The following is a 22,896-nucleotide window of genomic DNA, read 5'->3' as shown; positions in this document are numbered from 1 at the left end:
AACAGCAGCTCTCTGCCCTGAAAGTATAGTCTTTGAAAAATTTTATAAGTGGGGATAAGTGAATTCACAGCTGCTTATGATAGAAACTAAAGATTACCATTTTGCCAAAGCAAAGTATGTATGGCTTCTTCTGGGTATCTCTTATTTATTGGCCATGGGTAGGGCCAGTGTTTTCATTTGTATTTAGTGACTGGAACTGAACAGATGTTGAAAATTCAAACATGTTCCAGAAATGTTGTCCATGATGTGGAATGAAAATTAGCATGGGTATGTTATGATTCTTATTAGGAGAAGAACTCTTGAACTCTTATTTGTCATTTTTGTTGTTTTTCTTTTCTTCTCTCCCTTCCTTCCTTCATTCCTTTCTTGAGCCAAACTTAGTAGCTCAGCAAAACTTAGGTCTCTCATAATTCCAGAAAGTTCCCATGAATTCCTGGCTATTTTCTAGAGAGTCGAAGTCTCTATTTCAGCAACCCACAAGGAAGAAGTCCCTGAGTCTTCTTCCCATGAACTTTAAATTTTAATGCTGCAGGTAAAATCTGGAGCATCAGTTAGCATTGAGGTTCTGAGCTTTCTGAAGAGAAACTTTTCTGGATAGTTGCTTGTCTGAGGAACCCTGTGCCTCCTGCAGCTCAGAAGCTAAAATGCAGAGTTGATCTCTAACAGGCAAACAGAAGATATTTCATTTTCTAGTGTGAAATTTCAGACAGAAATATAAGCATGAATTAAAAGTTAATTATTGATACCAAAAGATAACATGAAAGCTGAGAGGGACATTAAAAAAGGCAAAATGTTTTTTTAAAGAAAATAAAGATGCATTATAAAACTTGCTTTAAGCCAGGCACAGTGGCACACCCCTGTAGTCCCAGCTACTTGGGAGGCTGCGGCAGAAGGATTGCTTGAGCCCAGGGATTCGAGTCCAGCCTGGGCAACATAGCAAGATCCCATGTCAAAAAAATTATTTTAAATAAATTTTTTAAAAATCGTTTTAAATTGTTTAGCTCTGGAAATGGTATTTCTCTTCTTAAGTTTCAAAATTTCATCTTCTAACAGCCTGTCATTGGAGGGAATAAGGCTAAATAGTTGTGATTTTGTCCCCATTTTCTTCAGACTATGCCACCTTTTAAGCTTCAGTTTACCAATCTATTAAATGGTGATAATATTATCTAGAATTTATGGTTCTTGGGAAAATTAAATAAGATAATTCATCTAATGTTCTTACTTTTGTGCCTAAAACATAGGAAGAACTCAGTAATTTAGGGGTCGACAAACTACAGCCCACCACCTATTTCTAGATGGCCCACAAGCTAAAAATGATTTTGACATTCCTGAATGGTTAAAAAAATTAAAGGAAGAATATTTTGTGACACGTAAAAATTATATAAAATTCAAATTTCAGTGTCTGTAAATAAAGTTTTATTAGAATACAGCCACGCTCATGCCTTTACACATATCTGTGGCTGCTTTGTCACCAGGCAGCAGAGTTGAGTAGTTGCAACAGAGACCCTGTGACTGGCAGGGCCCTTTGCAGGAAAAGTTTTCAGCCCCCTGCAGTAATTGTTAGTGAGTAGGAGACAACACAGTAAGTTACATCCCAGTAATCAGTGATCATACTGCACAGTGAAATTGTACAGCTCACAGATGACTCAGTGGCCACATGGATTGATGGAATATGTAAAACAGACTTAGTTTAATTTCCTCCTCCCAAATCAGAGAGATGACATTAGTAAAAACAATGTATCATATTCTAAATCTTCAAAACAGGATAATTAGATGTGATTAACCATATTACAAGAGTGCTTTGACTAGTGACTTCTTCTGGCTAAAATATGGCTGAGTTTATTGTTTTTTTAAATTTCTCTACCTACAACTTTCCAAAACCAATCTACCAACAAATGCAAGGCCCACCTGTGTTTTAAAAAACAAAGGGCAGAGTGATTTCAACATCTCTCAAAGTTTTTCATGAAAAGAAAAATAAGGCTTTTGAAGCCCATGGAAATTTAGCCCTTTTCTTAGAATGTGCCTCTAGTTGTATCAGGAATAAATTTATATGGGGACTATGGAAACTATGGAATCCTTCAGTTGTAATCTGAAAATGGTTTGGCCATTGGTTAATTGAGTTACTGTTCTATTGAAAAAGAAATCTTTCCTTCCAATGACCTATGAGACCAAGGAAATGGATACTTCTGTTGTTTATCTCTCTCAGTAAGTAACCTCTCAGCTGCCAGTGAAAGAAACCCAACTCAACCTGGATTAAAAAGAAAATGAAATTTATGGGCTCTCATCACTAGAAAGTCAACTGGTTTCAAATGAAGTTTGTTCAAGGCTCTCCCTTGGCTTAGCCTTCTTGGTCTGGCCACATTGTCAGCATCCCAACATCATATCACCTAGTCCAGAGTAGAGAGATTTGTCCAGTAGCAACCCTGTGTGTCTTAGAATTTGTTGAGCTAATGTCTTCCATTAGCTCAAATGCATTCACATGCTCTGTTAGTCAGCTTTTGCCAGGTTATGTTGCAGTAACAACCAAGCCCCTAATTTCAGTGGTTCTCAATGGCAAAGACTTTTTTTTTCCTCACTCATGCTACACGTCAGCTGTAAATTGGCTGTGGCTTACCCACGTGGCATCTTCCTGCCGGGATCTAGAGAGAAGCAGCAGCCCCTCCAACAAGGACATGCAGTTCTAGTTGCAGAGAGAAAATAGTGCCATGGTGAACCATGCAATGGCCCCTCCAGCTTCCTCTCAGTCAAGATTTACATCCTATCAACTCACATTCCTTTCACTAAAGCAAGACACACAGCAAAGGACACAATTCTGTAGTTCTTTTACAGGAAGATGGAAGAAATAATTGAGGAAATAATGCAGTCTGCCATCTACTGCCATCCCTGAACCAACATGGTCAAAGAGCTAGACCATGTTGACTTGTTTACGCCTTTTCAATTGTCTTCCTCCAAATCACATAGTCTCGAACTTAGGCAAGATTATTCCCCCAAAGCAAAATTGGGGTGTGTAAGCAGATATGGGAGAACACTTACTGAATAGAAAAAAAATCTCTGAAATTTCTTTGTAATCAAATAATTATGTTATAAATCCAGTAAAATAATTTTTAAAAATTCTAAAATAAAAATCTTTAATATCAATATTATTAGGTTGTGAATAAAGTTTACATGGAGGAAATCTATTTTGGCATAAATCAGTTTCCAAAACTCACAGTTCTAGTGAAAACTGTATATGCCAAATTTCCACAGTAATAATGGTATAAAATTTGAGGCAAAAAGAGAAGCCCTTTACTGAGATGTATATGTCTGTATTAAACATATCAGCCATCTTCACATGATGTATACCATATCGCCTAATGAAATCAAGCAAGGGGAATTTAATTCTAAAATATAGCATATATCTGATTTTAATTATGTCCATCATACCCAAAATTAAAATGTGCAGATGCAGTCATACATTCTAAATAGGGAACAACTTTTTCCAAAGCCTTGGCCTGAAAGGAAGTTGGAAAACTATCCAAATAAAAATTGAATTCTTATGTCTGTATGTGCAAATCATATCCTTACTTAGCCCAGATTGTTCTGGGTTTCCATACTGGATATCAGTGGATTTTCCTTGGCCAACTTCTCGGCCTGACTCCAAAACTAACGGAAGTCTCTAAAAGTCTCCTTTTTTTTTTTTTCCTACTGAAATAGTTGTATTTTGGAGAATGAACTTGTGGCATAAAATGCATAAGTTGATGACACCTCTCAACATTTAAAAAGTCCCAGCAAGGGAACCATTAGCATTATATAAAGTTGATTTTCAAAATTATTGTCATACAATCTGACATTTTCTTATATGAGTAATTTTCCCTCCTGCTCCTTGCACACATGAAAAAAGAACTCACTACTTCAAAGACAGGATAGTTCTGAACCCAGGGTCCCTAAGTCAAACTCTGCTCATTACCTACGTAAGGGCCACTTTCCATTCCTCCACTCTTCTGCCCTTGATCTCGGGCAAGATTGGCAACTACAATACACCCAAAGTATTTAATCATGATTGGTCTAAACCAGTAATCTCATTTTCTTCACCAATAATTAGCTGAGGGGTAAGGATGTGACCCAGTTCTGACTAATGAAATTTATGTATCCTGAGATAGAGGATCAAAATACAGAAGTTCATTTGCAGCAAATCTTTTGCTGTGACCTTCCTTCCTTCTCAGGACATTGGGTTGAGGATGTGATATCTGGAACTGTGGCAGCTACTTTATTACCAGGAGGTAATAGGATGAAAATCCAGCATGCCAAGAATGGCAGAGCCAAAGAATAGAAAGAACCAAAGTTCTTAGAGACATTGTGTAAAGCCACAGAACCAACCTCAGAACTTCCTGCTGTTAAACTTCTCATTCCCTGTTTTGGCTGATTAAGCCACTGGTAGCTATTCAGTTACTGGCAGAAAATGCCATCCTCCTTGCAATGGCCACTTACCCATCGTGTGACTTTGGCCAAGTCATTCAACCATTCAGACTCTTCATCTGTAGAATGGGGATAATGTTATCTTTCCTAAGCTGTCTTTGTAACCATTTCTTGAGGTTATATATATATATACCCACACACACACACCTCGCACAATGCCAGGCATAGTATAAAGAGGTAGTTATTATACTAATACAGTCATCTTTAAATAATAGACTTGTGCATGGTGGGTGATTCCAGATAATTCATGTTCACAGAGTAAATAGCTCTAATGTTAATTAACACAAATAACAACACTAGCATTAATGAAGTGCTTATTGTGTCCGACACAGTTCTAAGAACTTTACATGTGCTGCCTGACTTAATCCTGACAACAGCTTTCCCACATGTATTCACCCCCATCGAGAGCAGAGAAAACAGGGGCGCAGAGATGGGGAGCTCCGACCTTAGCTGAGCACAGCCAAAAGGAGCAAAGACAAGATTTAGACTCTGGCAGCTTGCTTTAGAGCCCGCACTCTACGCCTACATTTCAGGCTCACCCCAAGGGCTCTTGGGGCTGAAGCTTATTTGTCAGAAATGCAGTCGAATTAAATCAGCTTTATATGTAGAAACCCATGTCCACATCTGACTGCCAACCCCAGTCTGTGTGGGGCTCCGGTTTCAGCCTGGTTTCATAAAAACAGAGCAAGGTCAGAAACCTGCAGCCCAGCAGCAGAAGCTCACTCACAAACGTGTTTCGTTTGGCCAATCCAGCATTTTGATTCCTTTAATGTCTTTAGATGGGACAACTTGACTTTAGTCCGCCATCGTCCCACCATTCATTCATGCTGATGTTACCTGCCTCGCCTCCTGGAGGCTTTTGAGTTTATAGCTCCTCGAAGTAGTTCTTTGTTTACAAAAAAGGAAATACTAGAAATCATGTCAGCATCTTAAGATATGTCAGATGGGGATATGCTACTGTGATTTAGTTGCCAAATTCCAGGGTGTTCTGTGTGTTGATTTGTGGACGGGCAGCTGCCTGTGTCAGTTGACAATACAGAAACTGAGGGTTCTTGTTGATTTGGAAAATTTGGGTCATTTGCAAACCAATGGTTTATTCTGTATGAAGGAAAGGAAAACGGTTTCTCCACGAGCATACTGGACCTTTAGAAATAATTAAGTCCCCTTCCCCACCCCCCACATTGAAAACAAGGGTCTGACACCAGCAAGGACAAGTGCAAAGAGGCCTTTGTCCCTGTAACTGCTTTCCTTGCAGGCAGGGGATAAAAAACCTGTGGTATAAAAGGCCAGATGGTAAATATTTTAGGCTTTGCGGGCCATTTATGGCCTGTATCCCATCTTATTCATCTTTTAAAACATTTGTTACAACCCTATAAAAAATGGAAAAACCATTCTTAGCCCAGGAGCCATGCAGAAACAGGCACCTACCCGCCAGATTTGGTAGTAGTTTGCCAACCCCCGCCTGAGGAAACAAAGGGGATTATAAAACCCTCCCCTGGCCACCTCGCTCTGTCCTGTTGCAGGGCCCCTTGCAGATGCAGACACTGTCCCAGGTGGGACTGGGGCCCTGCACACACAGAGTGAGGCAATGCAAAATGACAAGAGTTGGGCTCAGGTGCAGGTAAACAGGGCCTTGCATCTGTGCCCCAGCCCCACCCCCCACTCACCTGCCCTGCTCCCTGCAGACATTCAGGGGACACTGAGCTCACTGGGTGCCAGGCCAGGGGCCATAAACAACTTGGCCATCATTTTTCTTACCAAGTTCATTTCTCATCTGAAATCATGAACTTCCATTAAGTACGAAGGACAAATGACTGGTCTGGGGGCAGGTGGGAAACAAGTTAATGAGGAAGGCCAGTTGACCCAACTGAGTGGCGTTTACGCTGTCCTTTCTGCAGAGAGGACAGTTTTTCCACAGGTGCAGGGGGACTAAGATGTGGATTGGAAGTTGTCATGGTTACCTTCTCTAAGGCTTGACTCTTAAGAAAATGATTATTCCTGATTTCTACACAGGCCAGGTGGAATTCACCTTTGGGGCAAACCAAAGAGGTGGGCTTACGAGGAGAGGAGGGTATTGGGCATGCTCTGAAGGGCAAAAGGGACCTCCTATGTGTGCCTCGTACCTTCTTGGAGGAAGGAACGTTGCCACTTCCACATCCATTTGGCTCTTGTTCAGAAATTGACTGTGTAAGAGCACATCATACAACGTGAATGTTTCTGCTTGAAGATGTGCCTGTGTAGAAATGGTCTTAGAGTCAAATCTGTAGCTACTTTGTGGACAGGGGGGCAACCAGGACCCCATTCTATCAAACATGTTTGGGGGGAATTTTTTTTTTCATTTTCTTATTACCTGGCAAAATAATCCAGGTGGTGTGTGAATCACCAGTAGAGATTATAAAGTCCTCGGAAGTAGACTCAGCCTTACAAACAGTGGATCTCAACGAAGAAGGAGATGCTACGCCTGACCCTGCAGAAGTCAAACTCAAAAGAGAAGAAAGCAAACCACCAAGAAGCTCCCTGATGGCGTTTCTCAGACAAATGGTAAGCCGCTTCCTCCCTGCACGGGAGAACAGAAGTACCTAGATGAGCTTCCGAGAACACAGGCCCCATGCCATAGTGGTATGACACATGATTGTAGGCGGTGTGTATGGGATATGAATGGAAAACGAATTATGCAGTAAGAAAATTCCCTTTTCTCCTTCTGATTCAATCACAGAGAAAGTCTCACTTTGTTGCTAATAGTCTTTAACCCTTTTTTAACCCCTGCTAACTCCCTTTGTAACAGAGAAAGTGTTGGCCTTGGGTCTCCAGCTTTGGCAGACAATAGTGTCCACCTAGAAGTTAATACTATTGTTTACTTCTAAATTTTTTTTATTTTCAAAGTTTCCTTCTGTTGCTGGCCAATGATACCCAATGATACTGCTTCTCTCCTTATGGTAATGATATGAAATTTCCTTTGAAAATATATTTATTTACATAAATAAGGCATTTTTGGCTGGGTGTGGCAGCTCACACCTCTAATCCCAGTTCTTTGGGAGGTCAAGGTGGGAGGATCACTTGAGGCCAGGAGTTTGAGACTAACCTGGGCACATGGCAAGACTTCATCTCTTCAAAAAAATAGAAAAAATTAGCCGGGTGCAGTGGCGTGAGCCTGTAGTCCCAGCTACTCGGGAGGCGCAGGATTTCAAGGTTGCAATGAGCTATGACTGTACCACTGCACTCCAGCCTGGGTGACAGAGTGAGACCTTGTCTCTAAAAAAAAAAAAAAAAAAAGAAAGAAAGAAAGAAAAGAAATAGTCCAAGTTATATATTGAAGTGGCAAAAATTCTAAAGATGACATGAGAATAACATAAATTTGGACAACGCTGATTTACAGATAATTCAAATAAGGAAATGACAACATGACAATGTAATATTCTACTGCTGAATACATATAAACTTAGTGAATTTTTGCCATGTTTTTAATTTGTATAGAATAGAAAAAATGTGGACAGACATCTTTTGGTGTCTATAGTCATGTACGTTAAATATCTAAACAGCCAGGAACTTGAGTAATAGAATGCAACAAAACCTAAATCAGTTGAAGGACAAAAACCAAAAATGCATGCAAAAGGTCATTGGTTTAATTCTCTTTTGATGAAAAACAAGAATTTCATTATAGTGCGCCTTTATTTTCAGGAGCATTTAGGAGTTTAATCCTTTGAGAAAGCAACTCTCTAATTTCACAGGCTCAACCTGTTAAGGAATTCCTTCTAGTCCACAAAACAAAACAAACCCTTGCCAGTGGGAGTTGAGGCATATTAGAAATAATTATGTTAGAAGTTGTTGGCTGGAATCATTTTCTTTTCTTGTTAGACTCTCATGAAGGAAAAAGTTTAGAATAAGTAATAGGCCTGCCATATGGCCAAAACCCCATCTATACTGCTGGCCATTTGATTTGCAATTTGGTGCTGAAAATGGAGATTAAGATTTGAGATTTTTTTAAACCAATGTTTACAGGATGCCAGGGAAGAAAAGAACATTTGGCCTGTTTCTGGCAACTCATCTAACTTACAAATGGGATCCCCAAATAGATCATCATAATATTGACGGTGATCAGCTTTCTCATTTCTGGATGGAATTGAGAGATACAGAAAAAAAAAAAAATAGCAACTAGAATGACAGTTTTTTCCAAATAAACAACACGAAGCTTCTTCATTTAAAAGAGGAAAAAATACAAAAAAGTCCAAATAAAGCATGAAAAAAACCTCTAAACCACTCACTGCATCCATCCAAAACAAATTCTTAAATTTGAAGTCCCATGTTAAACTCATCTCCAGAGCTATCTGTTAGACATTATTCGGGGGAATTTTTTTGGCAGTAGAACTAGGTAAGTCTAAATGGTTAGGGGAATGAATTGGAAACAAAAGGTCCTTTGAAATTCATTCTTTGTAGGATGGGCATAGAGACAGGCGAAGACACATTTTTCCACGCCATCCTCAGCAGATTCATAGTGTCAGGACTTCTCTGTCCATTGTTCCTATTACCTATAGCACATGAAAAGAGTTATGCCTGGGAACTCAGACATTATTTTTTCCTTTTAAAGTTTAAACGCTACTTCTGGGATTGCTGGATTTCCCCTAAAATTACAGATATCCTAATTACTGTCTTTTTTTTTCTGTTTTGTTCTCGTTAGAACATTATGTTTACGTTATGATTAATTCAAATACACAAAAGATGGATTTTCCAGGTTGTCGAATTCCCCACCACTCCCTGTTGTCACACCCAGCCCAGCTCACTCATTTATGTCACTGGCCCTTTCCCTGCGTGTATTTGAATTTGCAACCCCTAGTAGGGGACTTTCTCATTCTTTAAAACAACTTCTTTGAATTAAGTTGTCTGGAGTTATCACACTAAGATTACCTGTCGCCCTCTTGATGGATATTTGGCTTGCTTCCAACTTTTTGCATTTCATTCATTCACTTATTCAACAAATAATTATTGAGTGCCCACTGCATTCCAGGCACAAGGGATGTAACCATGAGCATAAACAGATGCCATCTCTTTCCTCTCGGAAAATAAAAGCTAATGAAGAAAACAGACATTTATTTTTAACTCTATGCCCATATTTAGTGAGCACGCACCGAGTGTCTCACACAGATTATTTCAATTGCTTCACTAACCTGCATAAAGATCCTTGTACACCTGCGTTTATGCACCTGTTAACATCCCCACTGGGTAGGTTCCTGGAAGTTGGCTCTAGCAATTATTTTTAGGAAACATTTTTTGATAATATGTTCATGGCTTCCAAACTGATTTAGGGTCTTTGGATTTATGCAGGGGGAAAAAAAAAAAAAAACAACGTCTTCTAAGTTTTTGGAAACAGAGAAGCACCTGGCCCATCTCCAAGGGTTTTCAAGGGTTTTTGAGCCAAATAAATAAATATTTCAAATGAATTTCAGATATTGTTAGAAAAATATGGGTTTGTTTAAATAATTGATTTAATAGAAGAGAAAACTCAATTGCAAAACCTCTCATTTGTATTCAGTTTCTCGATTCATCAAATCATTGATTTTCTACTTTCTAGCCTTTGCCTACCTAAGTTTCTCTCAGGTAACTTATTTTAGTATCCCAAGGTAAAGTAACTCTGTTAAGTATTTCCTTCAAAATAAATGCATTGCCCAATTAATTTCTGAAGAGATTTTTCTTTCCAGAAATTAACCTCTTATAAAAATAAAAATAGAAAGAATATCATTTTTCAAATAACTATATTTCAGGAAAAAAAAACAGAATCATATAAGTCCTAACATTGCATTCAACACATGTAGATGTATAACTTCACAAAAATCCTATGGGCTCCTACAGGACTTCAAAATAATTGCAAGGAATATCAAAGACATCTGTCATGTCCTAAATAGGAAAAGATTCTTATACATATTAATTCAGCTGTATGTCAAGAAACTGAATGTTCGAAGTGCTAGTGTATTTTTATCAAGCGAGTGGGTAGAGTACTGCGTTCATGGATCTACAAACCAGGTAGGCAGATGACACCATAAAGGTGGTAGAAAGAAATAGATAGGCAGGGATTTATAATTCGTCAACATTAATAACACCTTGCACCTGAAAAGTGCTTTGCTCCTCCAAACTATTTTCACATACATGATTTCATTCAATCCTCCTCATGTGTCTTTCTTTGGACCATTAGTTTTATAAGAAAATCTTTGTTGGAATAACGTTCTCAGGCTTAGAGAAATACCGTGAGCTTTAATACTGGGCAAATTAATGGCCCAGATAAGGCGACAGTCATGAAATCGGAGTGTTTTTCTTGCTTACATTAGATCGAATAAGTCTAATAAAACCTGTTGAAATTTACAATCTGGAACAGAAAAGAGGGTGGATTATAATGATAATTATAAAACAAAAAACAAGAGAAAACAAGAGTCTCCTAGCTAACATGCTTGATCTCAAATTCTCCCCTGAGTATTAAAATATTAATACTGATTTGCTCTTGCTTTTCAGAAGCATTTATCTGGGCAATTCCTCCACCACTGACTTGCTTTCCCTCCTACCCTTAAAGGGGCTCTGTGGTCATTTGGCGCTTTCCAGTGATGAGTAGTAATAACAGTAGCAGCTTCCATGCTTATGACAGGGCTGGCACCGTGCCAAGTGCATCGCAGGCACTATTTTATTGGTTCATATGGAACCCTGTAGAACAAATGCTCTCCCTGCCTCCCTGGGAGGACCAGGGCACCTCGAGAGTGTTTAAGTGGTTCCCAGGGCTGGTAAACGGTGGAGCCAGAATTCAAATTCAGGTGTTTGTTTAGTTGTCATTTTTGTTGATTCTAAAGCTCACCCTTATACTCATGAGCTATTGCTGGTTTTTGTGCTTCTGCAGCTGATTTTCTTTGAAGGAACAGAGGGAGGTAGAACAACCATAGGCTCCATTTTTATAATTCGCTTAGTAATGTTTTCTTTGGAAACATTGTTTTTATGTGTTGAGCTGTGACACTTTACCTAAAATGCCAGCAAGGCAAAAGAGAAGAAAACGAATGCATGGCTCGCTTAGAGCATGGACAGAAGTTTTCTGAGTATATTTGTCATTAAAATAAAACTTAATTACTCAGCTTATTAATTTTGTCTGGCTAGTCCGATTCCATTGCAAGTGAGCATCTTGGTAAAACACAAAGTTCAGACTCATAACCTTTGTTGATCCTGGAAATTTCTGGTAGATCCAGTTCCTTGAATTTGTTCTAATGAGGCGGATCTAGTAAACAATATTGCTGATATACTCACCCCATATTAAATTTTCATCCCAATTCTTTTTCTTCTAAATCTCAACTTTGGTTGAGTTATATTGCCATCAAAATACATTTCTATTCCTTTCAAAGAAATGCAAACTGACCACCAAACATTTCTGTTAGAATTTTGAATATCTAGGTGATATATATTGGAGATGGTTCAAATGTTCCTCAGAGTATCAAGCTATGCATGACACAATGAAAGAAATAAAAAATGACTTCATTAATATGCAGGGCTTGGATGCCACAACTAGATTCCATCTCAAAACTGCAGGCTGAATGCCCTGAGATGCTTCACCTTTGACTCTCATGAATAAAAATAAACTCCATGAAGAAAGTTGCTCAGTATCAAACTGGAAAAATCTCTGAAATTATTTCATAGTCTTTAAACTGTTCTTCAAAATATTAAGTAGTTTCTGGGAGAATTTTAGTCTCTTTAAACAGTAACTTTGCTGTTTTTGACAGCTGGAAAAGTAAGCTTCTGTGGTTATGGTCCTTGGAATACAAAGTCCAAAATGGGTTATTCTGACTTGTCTTTGAAAGAGGGCAGTGCAAAGAGAAAGAAAAAGAAGGCAAAAGAAAGAGAGAGAGAGGGAAGGAGGGAGGGAATGATTATTAATAATAACTGTGTTTACAGAAGTGATCTCAAATAGGCTTAATAAGATCCTTAGTCTAAACCTTCACATACAGCTTTATATGCTTCAGAATAAACCAACAGAGAAAAATCACTGAAAAGCTTGGCATTCTCTGTCTCTCTCTCTCTCTCTCTCTTCTTTTTATTTTTAAAGAGGTTGAACCTCTTTGCAACAATCTCCCTGACAGCCTGAAGTTCTGTCCTCATGATATTAAGTGAGGTCCGCTGCTGCCAGCATGGCCTTCTGATTCAGTACAAATTCTCCTCTGAGGACTATCAAAGAAAGGGAGGGGGAAGAAAGCAAATTGAAACCTTAAACTGGCAGAGGACTGAACAGATGCCAAGTTGAAACTGCTAAAGGGAAGTTAAAAATCCCTCTCTTTCGGGGAGAAAAAGAGAACTTTATTCTTTAGATGGTGGAAGGGCTGTGCATGACTCCTAACGTCCATTCAGTTTTTGCTTAAAAAGCCATATTGTGCATTTGGTTTTTGCTGCTCAACATTCCCCAAAGGCCAGCTAATGTGAGCAGGAAGACACGCCTGAATTCTGGAAGTTAAATGAAATCCCCAGGTGTTCACACCTGTGGGTGTGAGGGGAAGGCCGACGGAGCTGGTCATGGGGAGGGGAGCAATAACCAAGACAGTCAAATTCTTTTTCTAAAACTTCTCGAGCAAGACTGGCCTTTGTATTAATAGAACAATTAATAGAGGAAGGAAAGCCCGCTTTCCACGTAAAAGGATCTAAACTTTATGCAGAGTGCAGACTGATCTTTCTTTGCCTTTGGTTTGAAAACCTTAGTGAAATGCACAATGATGTCCCTAAGAAAAGTACATGGACCTTCCAGACACCACTTCTTTTATTCCTAACCAATCGAGAAGCACGTATCAGGGTTCTACCCTCTGCCAAGCTCTGTAAATATTGCTTTGGGGAAAAGGAGGACATAGCAATTCACACAGTGTGTTAAACCACTGGAGGGCCTAGAGAGCAGCACCAAGCAACATCGAAAGATGAGCACAGTGGGCCCCTGACGATGGGCATGTCCCACAGACCTCCGCGTTTGTGGTTGCGCAGCCTCTATCTTATCATTTTGCCTAATCTAACATCAAGTAACTTCATAGTGAATGCTCAGTAAACATTTGTTGATTGAGTGGCACCTCCTGCCTTCTGGGGGTAGTATGGGGAGTGGTTTAGAGGATGGAAATGGAGTCACTGCCTGCCATCAAATCCTGGCCCTCGAACCTTCTATTTCCATGACCCATGCTGGTGTCTCTGAGCTTCTGTTTCTTGCCTGTGAAATAAAATAACTATTCCTCTATTGTGAGGTTCTGATGTAATGAAATAACGCAAGTTATTATCTCATTTAGCACGATGCCTGGCACTCTGTAGCACCCCACTAAAAGTTAGCCTTCATAAAATTTTTATTACTTCTATGAGCAGCATATCTCAGATAACAAAGACACGTGACATTTACCAGTCAGAAAGTATTCGAGCGCCTTCAACGTTTTTGCTGTTCTTAGTCCATGTGTTCTGGATTCTTGCCATCTGCTAAGGGGAGAGCCAAGTTGATAACAGTGGACTCTGGAAACTTCCTCTTGATCCACGTTGCTTAACCCCCACTCTCGACCCTCCCTCCATAGTTGGAAAGAGGAGACATTACACAATAACCAAATATGCCAGGATTAGACCCGAGTCGATACTGCTGATGGGAACTGAGCGATTCATCACCAGATTTCATAGGTATTTTATCAAACATAGGGTAATACTAAATGCACAGTTAAAACCACAGACCCCAGATTGTTCTGAACTTGTCTATGGCTGGTTAGCTTAGAGCAATGATGCTCAAACTCGCCCCAGAGCCACCTGGAGGGCTTGATAAAGCACAGATGGTTGAGCCTCAGCCCCCTCCCCAAAGCTTTTGATTTGGTACATCTGAAGCGGGTCTCCAGAATTTGCATTTCTAACAGGTTCCCAGGCGGTGCTGAAGCTGCTGGTCCTGGAATCGTACTTTTAGAACCATTAGCTCAGAGCATGGGGCTTAAGGAGTCAAAGACAACCCCACCCAGCCCGTCACTGATGCTGCTGGCTACAGGAGGATGGAAATGGGATGCTCAGCTCCACTGGAGAATTCGTATCTCTGCTGAGGGAAATACAGCAAAACACACACAGCCACCTAAGTGTTATCAGTGGAGGCTACTAATGGGTCAGTTGTTCGTTCAGTTATGCATCTGTTTAATATGTTCAACCACCTCCTGGTTCCAGTGTTGGTATTTTCATTACCATGTATTTATCCCAGAATGACATAATCCCAGGGTTTAGGACTTTTGCTATTGTTATTTGGGGAGTGCAACACTTGAATGTAATCGGACTCTGGTTAAAATATTGTATGACAACCCGTACATCTCATGAGCAATATGTTTTTAGCTGGTCTTGCCTTTGCCTTGCTCCTCGTGTTTGCCCTGTGTCTGCGCTTGTGGTAGCTGAAAGGCCGTTGTCTGTTTATTATTTTAGTCAGTGAAAGGGGATGGAGGGATCACCCACTCAGAAGAAATAAATGGGAAAGACTCCAACTACCAAGTAAGTGACCTTGAACTCAATTTGGTGGTGGGTTTAGCTGGCGTATTCTCTCTTCTTTCCAGCTTTGTTTTCTATGCCATTCTCGGCCACAGCAACTCATTTAACATCTCTGGATCAAGCACCTGCTGTATACCAAGCACTGTGCTGGGCTCTGCAGACACGAGCACAAACGAGCTAGAGTTCCTCAGCTGTTTCCTATCAAAGGTTTTCACACATGCTCCTCCCTCTTTTGCACATGGAAAATTCCTTCTCTCCTTCACGTCTTGGCATAAATGTCACCTTCTCAAAGAGACTGTCCATGTCCAGGTATCATCACTACATCTTGTTCTTTTATTTCATGACACTTGTTACAAATTATAGTAATTCATTTGTCTCCCCTACACCTTCCTACCTCTGCCTGGAACATCTGTGGAGCAGAGACATTTCTGTTTTGACATCACATTGCATGGTGCCTGGCACGTAGTAGGAGCTGTTTCTTGAATAGATTAAAAACATGGGGTCACATGGTTCACTTACATCATTCTCTCTCTTCTAAAGAAACATAGCTATAACATGTTTATAACTATGTGGGTTCTTTTTTAAAAATGGGATTATATGCAACACCCTGTTTTCCAAACTACACTTTTAAAAATTTATTTTATTTTTATTTTTTTAAATTGTTTTTATTTTTAAAAATATTTTATTTTATTTTATTTTACTTTATTTTAGAGGTGGAGTCTTGCTATGTTGCCCAGGCTGGACTTAAACTCCTGGGCTCAAGCGATCCTCCTACCTCAGCTTCCCAAGTAGCTGGGACTACAGGCACACACCACCATGCCCAGCTTACACTCATTTTTTAATCTTAAAAATATACCTTCACAAAAATGACATCAGGGAGAAGTGGCTAAGAACATGAGTTGTAGACTTAAACTGTCTGGGTTCAAATCCTGACTCAGCCATTTTTTAGCTGTGTGACTTAGGGAAATTACCAGTGTCTCAGTGCCTCAGCTTCCTCATCTATATAATGGAGAAAGAAAAGGACTACTTTAAAGGGTTGTCAGATGAATTAATACACGTAAACACTTAGGACATTTCTGTACCGTGGGCTCAGTAAATGTTAGCTGGTATATTAGCCAGCATGGCTGCTGTAACAAAATGCTGTAGCCAGTGGCTTAAGCAACAGAAATTTGTTTTCTCAGTTCTAGTGGCTGGAAAAGACAAATCAAGGTGCCAGCAAAGTTTAGTTCTTGATGGGGGCTCTCTTCCTGGCTTGTAGACAGCCACCAGCCTGCTGACTGTCCTCACATGGCAGAGAGAGAGAGGGAGAGAGGGAGTCTCTTCTTATAAGGACACTAATCCCGTTGGATCAGGGCCCCATCCTTATGCCTTCACTTAACCTTAATTACTTTCTAGGGCAAATATAATCACATTGTGGGTTAGAGCTTCAACACACGAATTTGGGGTTGGGGACACAGTTCAGTCCACAGCAGTTTCTGTTTGTTACTGTTGCTCTGAGGCTGCTCATAGGGAATTATCCCGTAATGGTGCTCATACCACACTCTCGCAAATGGACAGCAATGACTGCCATAGTAACTGTATTTATGTTTCCATACTAATTGGTTTATCCTGCATATTTAAACAGGGAATACAGAGCTTTTTACCACATTCAATTTCTTTTTCTTTTTCAAGTTGTTACTATGCCTGTCCCCAAACCCATTCTCTAGACCACTTTGGAACCCAAATTCCCAAAGGTTACTACCTTGGGAACACGATAGTTACACTATTCAAAAGGGAAAACTTACATAGGATTGTACATTTTGTCTGGAATGTCACAGTGAAAGAGTTATGCCAACAATTTTGGTGGTTCTAAGACTGGAATGACGTCCGTGCAAATTTGAATGAGCTGGAAACCTCATTCTATTTATACTCGGCACAGAGTGCTTTGAGAATCCTATTGTGCAGGGCCTTGGATCCAGACTTGAAAACACTGGTGTGTCCTCACTGAGCGACAGCAAATGCTTACTCTGACTTGGGGGTGGAGGTGGGAACAGACTGAGACTTGCTGGACAGGCAGTGGCAGTCGTAGGAAGCCCTGGTGGCCCACCAGTGGGGGTGGCAGCAATGTGAAGCCCTGTTTCGAGAATAAGCTTCTTCAAGGAACCAAAGGAGGCGTGTGGCTGGAGCAGAATGAGAAGAGGGAGGCAGGGCTGGGGAGGCACAAGGGGACCCTACGTGTCACATTCAACATTATTAACTGGGTGCAGCCACTGGGCCAGACCCACACAGTTGTCCTTAAAAAGAATAACCACTGGCAATGGTAAGCCAGGGTGACCAGTGCATCCCAGTCTGCCTGGAACTTTCCTGGTTTTAAAACTCTAAGTTCCATGTCCTGGAACCCCCCCCCCCCACTCCCAGACAAACCAGGACGACTGGTCACTGTACAGTTAGCATTTCACACAGTCAGCTTGCCACTCTTAGCTAATTAAATCCTCACAACACCACGAGATGTCATTTCTTTCATGACTCCCACACAGACGAGGAAACTGAGAGGTCAGTTTATTCCAGGTCACATAGCAAGGGCGTGATGGAACTGGAATCAAACCACGTCCCTCTGACTCCAGACACTGAGCTCTTAGCCACTCGCTGTATTTTAAAATCCGCAGGACAAAAACAATCAACAGCAGTTTGAACTGGGTCTCTGGTTTCTGGCCTTTCTGAAGAGCACTGTGGTGCGAGTTTCTGTTCCGTGTAGGGGCCTTCTGCTCTGGGCTGTCTACTGCTCGGGGACACCTGCAGCTCAGCATTTGCTGCAGCTTCGGCAGCTGGGCTCGGACAGGGGTGTCCAGGACGTGCGGCTGCACGACAGCTTCTCGGGCACACCGTGTGTCTGATGCTGCTTTCTCCGAGGACTTCCGCCCTCTGGACAGCACCTGTGGAGCCTTCGGGGCTGGGAGTCTCATGTTTGTTCTCTCACTTATTTCTAAGGGGTGTGCTTGACTCACTGGTGCAAAATGGCGTTTCTCCTTTGGTTGCATTAACCCTGTCATAGAACTTTTTATCTGAGGGCAGCACAGAACTTTATGAATCAGGCTTATCAACACATATCCGGTGGGTCACCTGTGGCCCATAGGGAGACTTGTGGTACGGTTGTTTGCCATGATCACTGTTTTAAAATTTTTGAAATCAATATTTAATAGCTGACATATTTTGCATTTAGAAAATTCAATTCCAAAGTTCTTTTGAAAAAACAGAAGATCTGACTGCACTGGGGCTGCAGGCTGTCTCTCAGCTGGGTCCGAGCAGCTGCGGCCCCTTCACACACGGCGTTAACAGTCAGTTCACCACAAGCCTCTCTACCCCAAATTGTCTCCCCAGCAGCAGAGCCAGCATTGCTTGAACTGGTGCTTTCATTACACTGGAGAAACATTTCTTTAAACCCATGTTGCTTTTACAACAGGGGAAATCAGATCTTCCTGGGATTTTATTCTTACCCCTAGCTGCTTTTTTATTTTTACATGATCTGTCTGGACCCCATAGACATTTCAGGTCAAGTCAATGATGAGAAAAGGGTTTCTACTTCATAATGGATTTTTTTTGTTATGTGTAGTTTACCCAGAGTTTTCTAGAATTTCATATTTTACAGCCTCATCCCTCCAGATTGTAGAAACCACGTAGGATTGTATAATATCTTTCATTTTGGCATAGAAAGATACACATCATTCAAAACTAAAGATAAAACAATCATCTTCTCTTACCACCATTTCATGAAGCAAAAGGACAGATTGACACCAAAAATTAAGGTAGACATAATCATGAGGGAAAGAGTGAGCATCCCCAGGAAAAAAGTCACACGTGGTTGCATGTGGGAGTAACGCTCCCAAAGCTGGTGTGGGCATAAGAGAGCTTCAGGAACAGCTAGATCCAGGAGCACATGCAATATCATCAGTGCCTGGTGTCTGTCTGTCTCTCTCTCTCTCTCCCCCCCCCTCCCCATCTCTCAGCTCTGCTCTCCTCTGTGTTGGCTTCCTTTTCAGGCAGATTCCCGTGGTGGTGCTGGAAGCTCCAGTCTTACATCTTCATGGCTTCAATCTAATAGAAAGGGAGCTCTCGATTATTTTAGCAAAGCTCTGAGACTAGCTCAGGCTTTATCTATGTTTGCCTGTGCTGACTCCATCACAGCAGCCCACTCACATGCCATGCTCTGATCGGCCAGGCCTGAGTCACATGCTGTGCCCAGGGGTAGAGTTAGTTTGCCTAGACCAGTGGGGGGGAGGGAGAGAAAGGTGGTTCCCCGAGGAAAATCCAAGTTCTGGGACCAGAAGAAAGGGGAAAGAATGCTTGCTGGGAAAGCATAAAATTACTTAATGGATTATTAGATAAATACCTAAATGTCCCCTACCATGACCTTGTACCATGATGAGTGTTTCCACTTTTTCTTTTTCATTTTTTCGTTTCACCAGGGATTCATGAAAATGTAGGTACCACCCCACATTAGAACATCTCTATTTTGTAATAACATACTTATTCCCCTGCTGCTGAGACTTGTCTTGCAGCCACTAAAAATGGGCTTGGTCTGCACTTGTAGACGGTGGACTCTGCAGAGAAGGCCACCACGCCTCCAGAGCCAGAACCCACAGGAGCGGCCCAGAAGGGCAAAGAGGGCTCCTCCAAGGACAAGAAGTCGGCAGCTGAGGGGAACAAGCAGAAGAACAGCAAGCAGGAAGCCAAAGACCCAGCGCAATGCCCAGGGCAGGCCACGGGGGATGCCAACTCGCTGCAGAATGGCGACAGGTCCCAGAAGAGACTCGAGAAGCGGCAGCAGTCCCTCGGGGGCTTCTTTAAGGGCCTGGTAGGTAGATTTTTTGCCTCTTCTTTCAGGGCTCCCGGGCGAGAGGTGTGATTCCCACCTCCAAAGGGGACAGATCGGACAGGGGCTGGCTGGACATTCAGCAGACAAATATTTATTGAAGACCTACTGTGTGCCAGGCACTGCGCTAGGTGCAAAGAGCAAGGTAAACAGCCCTGGCCAGTCTGGAGCCCACAGTTGTGGCTGCGTGTGGGAAGAGTCAGGAGGGGAGGAGGAAGGCCCACGAAGAGAGGCTGAAGGTGAGGACCTGGCCTGGCCTTGGGTTTGAGGGGAGAATGTCAGGGAAGGCTTCTCGGAGGGGATTACATCTAAGGTGGCACCTCGATGTAGCCTGCAGAGGAAGCAAGGGGACAGCTGAAGGCAGAGTTTTTCTCCTTCCCTAGACTGTTAGCTTTGGGAGAACAGTGACCTTGTCCATTCACGGACTGACAATGCTGTCCTCCCCAGGATAGTGGCTGGAACATAGTAGACACTCAATTAAGTATTTGTTAAATGAATGAATAAAAGGATGGATGATTAGATAGATGGATGGGTAGGTAGATGGAGTGAAATATAACAGTAGTAAATGTTAAATATATTTGGGATAATTTAAATCCTGGAAAACACAGAAAGCCTGAAGGGTCATTACTCAAATTATAAGCAAGGTGGTCAAGCATAAACTCAGAGGAGAAATAAGCAAAGTCATACCCAGGACTCAAGGGAATATGGGTTGAGCCAGGGATCAAGACAAGGAATAACACTGGCACCAGCCGTGGGCCCCTGAACTGGGGTTAGCCTTTGTGGTGCAGTAGAGGCGGGTAGTTAAGAGGAGCAAGCTGGCCTAAACCCTTTGATCACTCATAACTGTTCCATTCCATAGATACCTGTAGCTACTGGTGACCTCCACCACTAAAAATAGCAACTATAACTCTTTTATAGCACTCACTGTGTGACAAATACTGTTCAAAGCACTTTATACATACTAACATTTAATCTTCACAACTGCCCTGCGAACTCCCATTTTACCCATTAAGGTGCAGAGGGCTAAGCAACTTGACCAAGTAACACAGCTGGGAAGGGGTAGATCTGGGGTGCAAAGCCCAGCAATCTGATCCCATGGTAAACTACACCCTATTACATGACACTGTATAGAATACGCTATGTGCCATGCTACCCTACATTGTGCTAGTCTATGTATACTATAGGGCACTGCACTACATATGTACTACATACATACACTCTATATACACCCTGTATAAATTACTTATACTATGTTATACTATACTATATTATCCTGTAATACACTATACTGTATTATATATTATACTGTAATGTATACTGTACCACATTATACTACACAACTCTGTACATACACTATACTACATATACTTTTCAATAGTATATTATAGTACCCTACCCTATACTATACTATATAAACCATACTATACTATAGTATATATTATGCTATACTATATGATACTATATTTAAGGTACTATGTTCTGTGCTGTACTAAACTATACTATATTTACTATACTATATATGTATACTATAAAATATATACTATCATATACTATACTATCAATGTGTACTATACTACTCTGTACTGTACTATATATATGTGTGTATACTTTAGTGCACTAGATACAATCTTATATTCTATTACCCTCTACTGTAAAAGGGGCCAAAAGTAACAGGACCCCTGATCCTGCAGCAACGCGGGTGAATCTCCAATGCACTCTGCCCCGTGCAAGAAGCGAGCTGAAAGGCTACATGCTCTATGATTCCATATGACACTGATGTGACATCCTGGAAAAGCCAACACTCTAGGGATGGAGAACAGATCAGCGGTTGCCGGGGTCTGTGGTGGGGAGGGGGTGACTACAGAGGGGCACGAGGAGGGCTTGGGAGGTGTTAGAACCGTTTGATATGTCAGTTTTGACAGTGGTTACATGTGTTGGTCTGACCTCATAGAACTATATGCAGATAGAGTTGGTTTTACTTTTTATCAGTGACATTTGACAGAAAAAGTAGAACAATAATAATAGTACCCACATCACAGCACTCCTTCCCCGAGTTCAGTCACTAAGAAGGCAAACCTGCTACTCGCCAGACACCCGCCAGGCACTGGACAGGACTCACGGATCTTACATCCTGGCGGCAGAGATGGACGCTAGACAAGTAAAATGGATGCTACAGTCCTTTCAGAGAGTGCTACATTCTGTGACAAAACAAAACAGGGTGATGTAGCTAGACGGTGACTGGGGAGGGGGAGCTAAAGGGAGGTAGAATGGTGGGGGGTTTCTACACCTCAGGTTCTGCTTTAAGCGCAGGACAAGTGTGAACTCACTTTATCTCGGGAGCAACCCTCTGAGATAAATTTTATTATTCCCATTTTAAAGATGAAGAAACCAAAACACAAAGAGTTAACTAATTTGTCCAAGATCTCACAAAGCTAGAAAGTGATATAACGGAGCATCTGATTGGAGACCATTCCCTTATCCACCACTCATGACTAAGACGTCTGTAGTAATACTTACCACAACACCCAGCACAGAGTAAATGCTACATAACTGGCCACTGTTGCTGTTCCTATTACAGACCTTCAACAGGCTACAACTTCTCTCTGTTTTTCTCCAGGGACCAAAGCGGATGTCGGACGCTCAAGTGCAAACTGACCCAGTAGCCATCGGACCAGTTGGCAAATCCAAGTAAACAATCACCACAGTTCCCACCAGGTTCTCCTGCCACCAAGATGTTTCCCCCTTACCCCGGCTTCTCCCCAAATACACTCCTTGTATATATTCTTCTGATAGCCATGACGTGAAATTCTGCGTACAAATTAAGCCCGAGCTGTTATATACTGAGGTGTATTATTTATGTCTCTGGTCCAGTCTTTTCGGGCAAATAACTGTAAAGGTGGTTTAGCAGGTTAACTAGTTAGGTCAGAAGAGTTGATGACTGCCAAGCAGGGAAGGGAAAGTGTGGAGGAATGCATTCATGTTACGTTATGAAAAATGTCAGTGACAAGTGAGTTGCAGAAGAAAAATGCCTGCTAGAAGGAATTAAGCTTTGTAGTAAGTGCTCATCCTGTAAGCTTGAAAGAGGGAGAGGAAAATCTGTTTGTTTAAGT

At 41.4% G+C, this 22,896-nt stretch overlaps 1 protein-coding gene across 6 annotated transcripts in view; it reads left to right on the top strand.

Annotated features, from left to right (window-relative positions):
• Positions 1–22,592, top strand: part of BCAS1 (brain enriched myelin associated protein 1) — a 78,852-nt gene extending 56,260 nt beyond the window's left edge. For 3 of the 6 annotated variants that reach the window (XM_069496049.1, XM_069496048.1, XM_069496047.1), the window contains 4 exons: positions 6,823–6,996; positions 14,875–14,940; positions 19,505–19,768; positions 22,404–22,592. In XM_069496049.1, the coding sequence (XP_069352150.1) occupies positions 6,823–6,996; positions 14,875–14,940; positions 19,505–19,768; positions 22,404–22,478 (579 nt within the window). In that variant the 3' untranslated portion in view covers positions 22,479–22,592. The remainder of the gene's footprint in view (positions 1–6,822; positions 6,997–14,874; positions 14,941–19,504; positions 19,769–22,403) is intronic. The other 3 variants (XM_069496052.1, XM_069496051.1, XM_069496050.1) reach the window with 2 other exon arrangements.
• Positions 22,593–22,896: the final 304 nt, after the last annotated feature.

The sequence above is a fragment of the Eulemur rufifrons genome, chromosome 20 (assembly GCF_041146395.1).
Source record: "Eulemur rufifrons isolate Redbay chromosome 20, OSU_ERuf_1, whole genome shotgun sequence".
Classification (NCBI taxonomy): Eukaryota; Metazoa; Chordata; class Mammalia; order Primates; family Lemuridae; genus Eulemur; species Eulemur rufifrons.
This window is presented reverse-complemented; position numbering and strand designations above follow the sequence as displayed.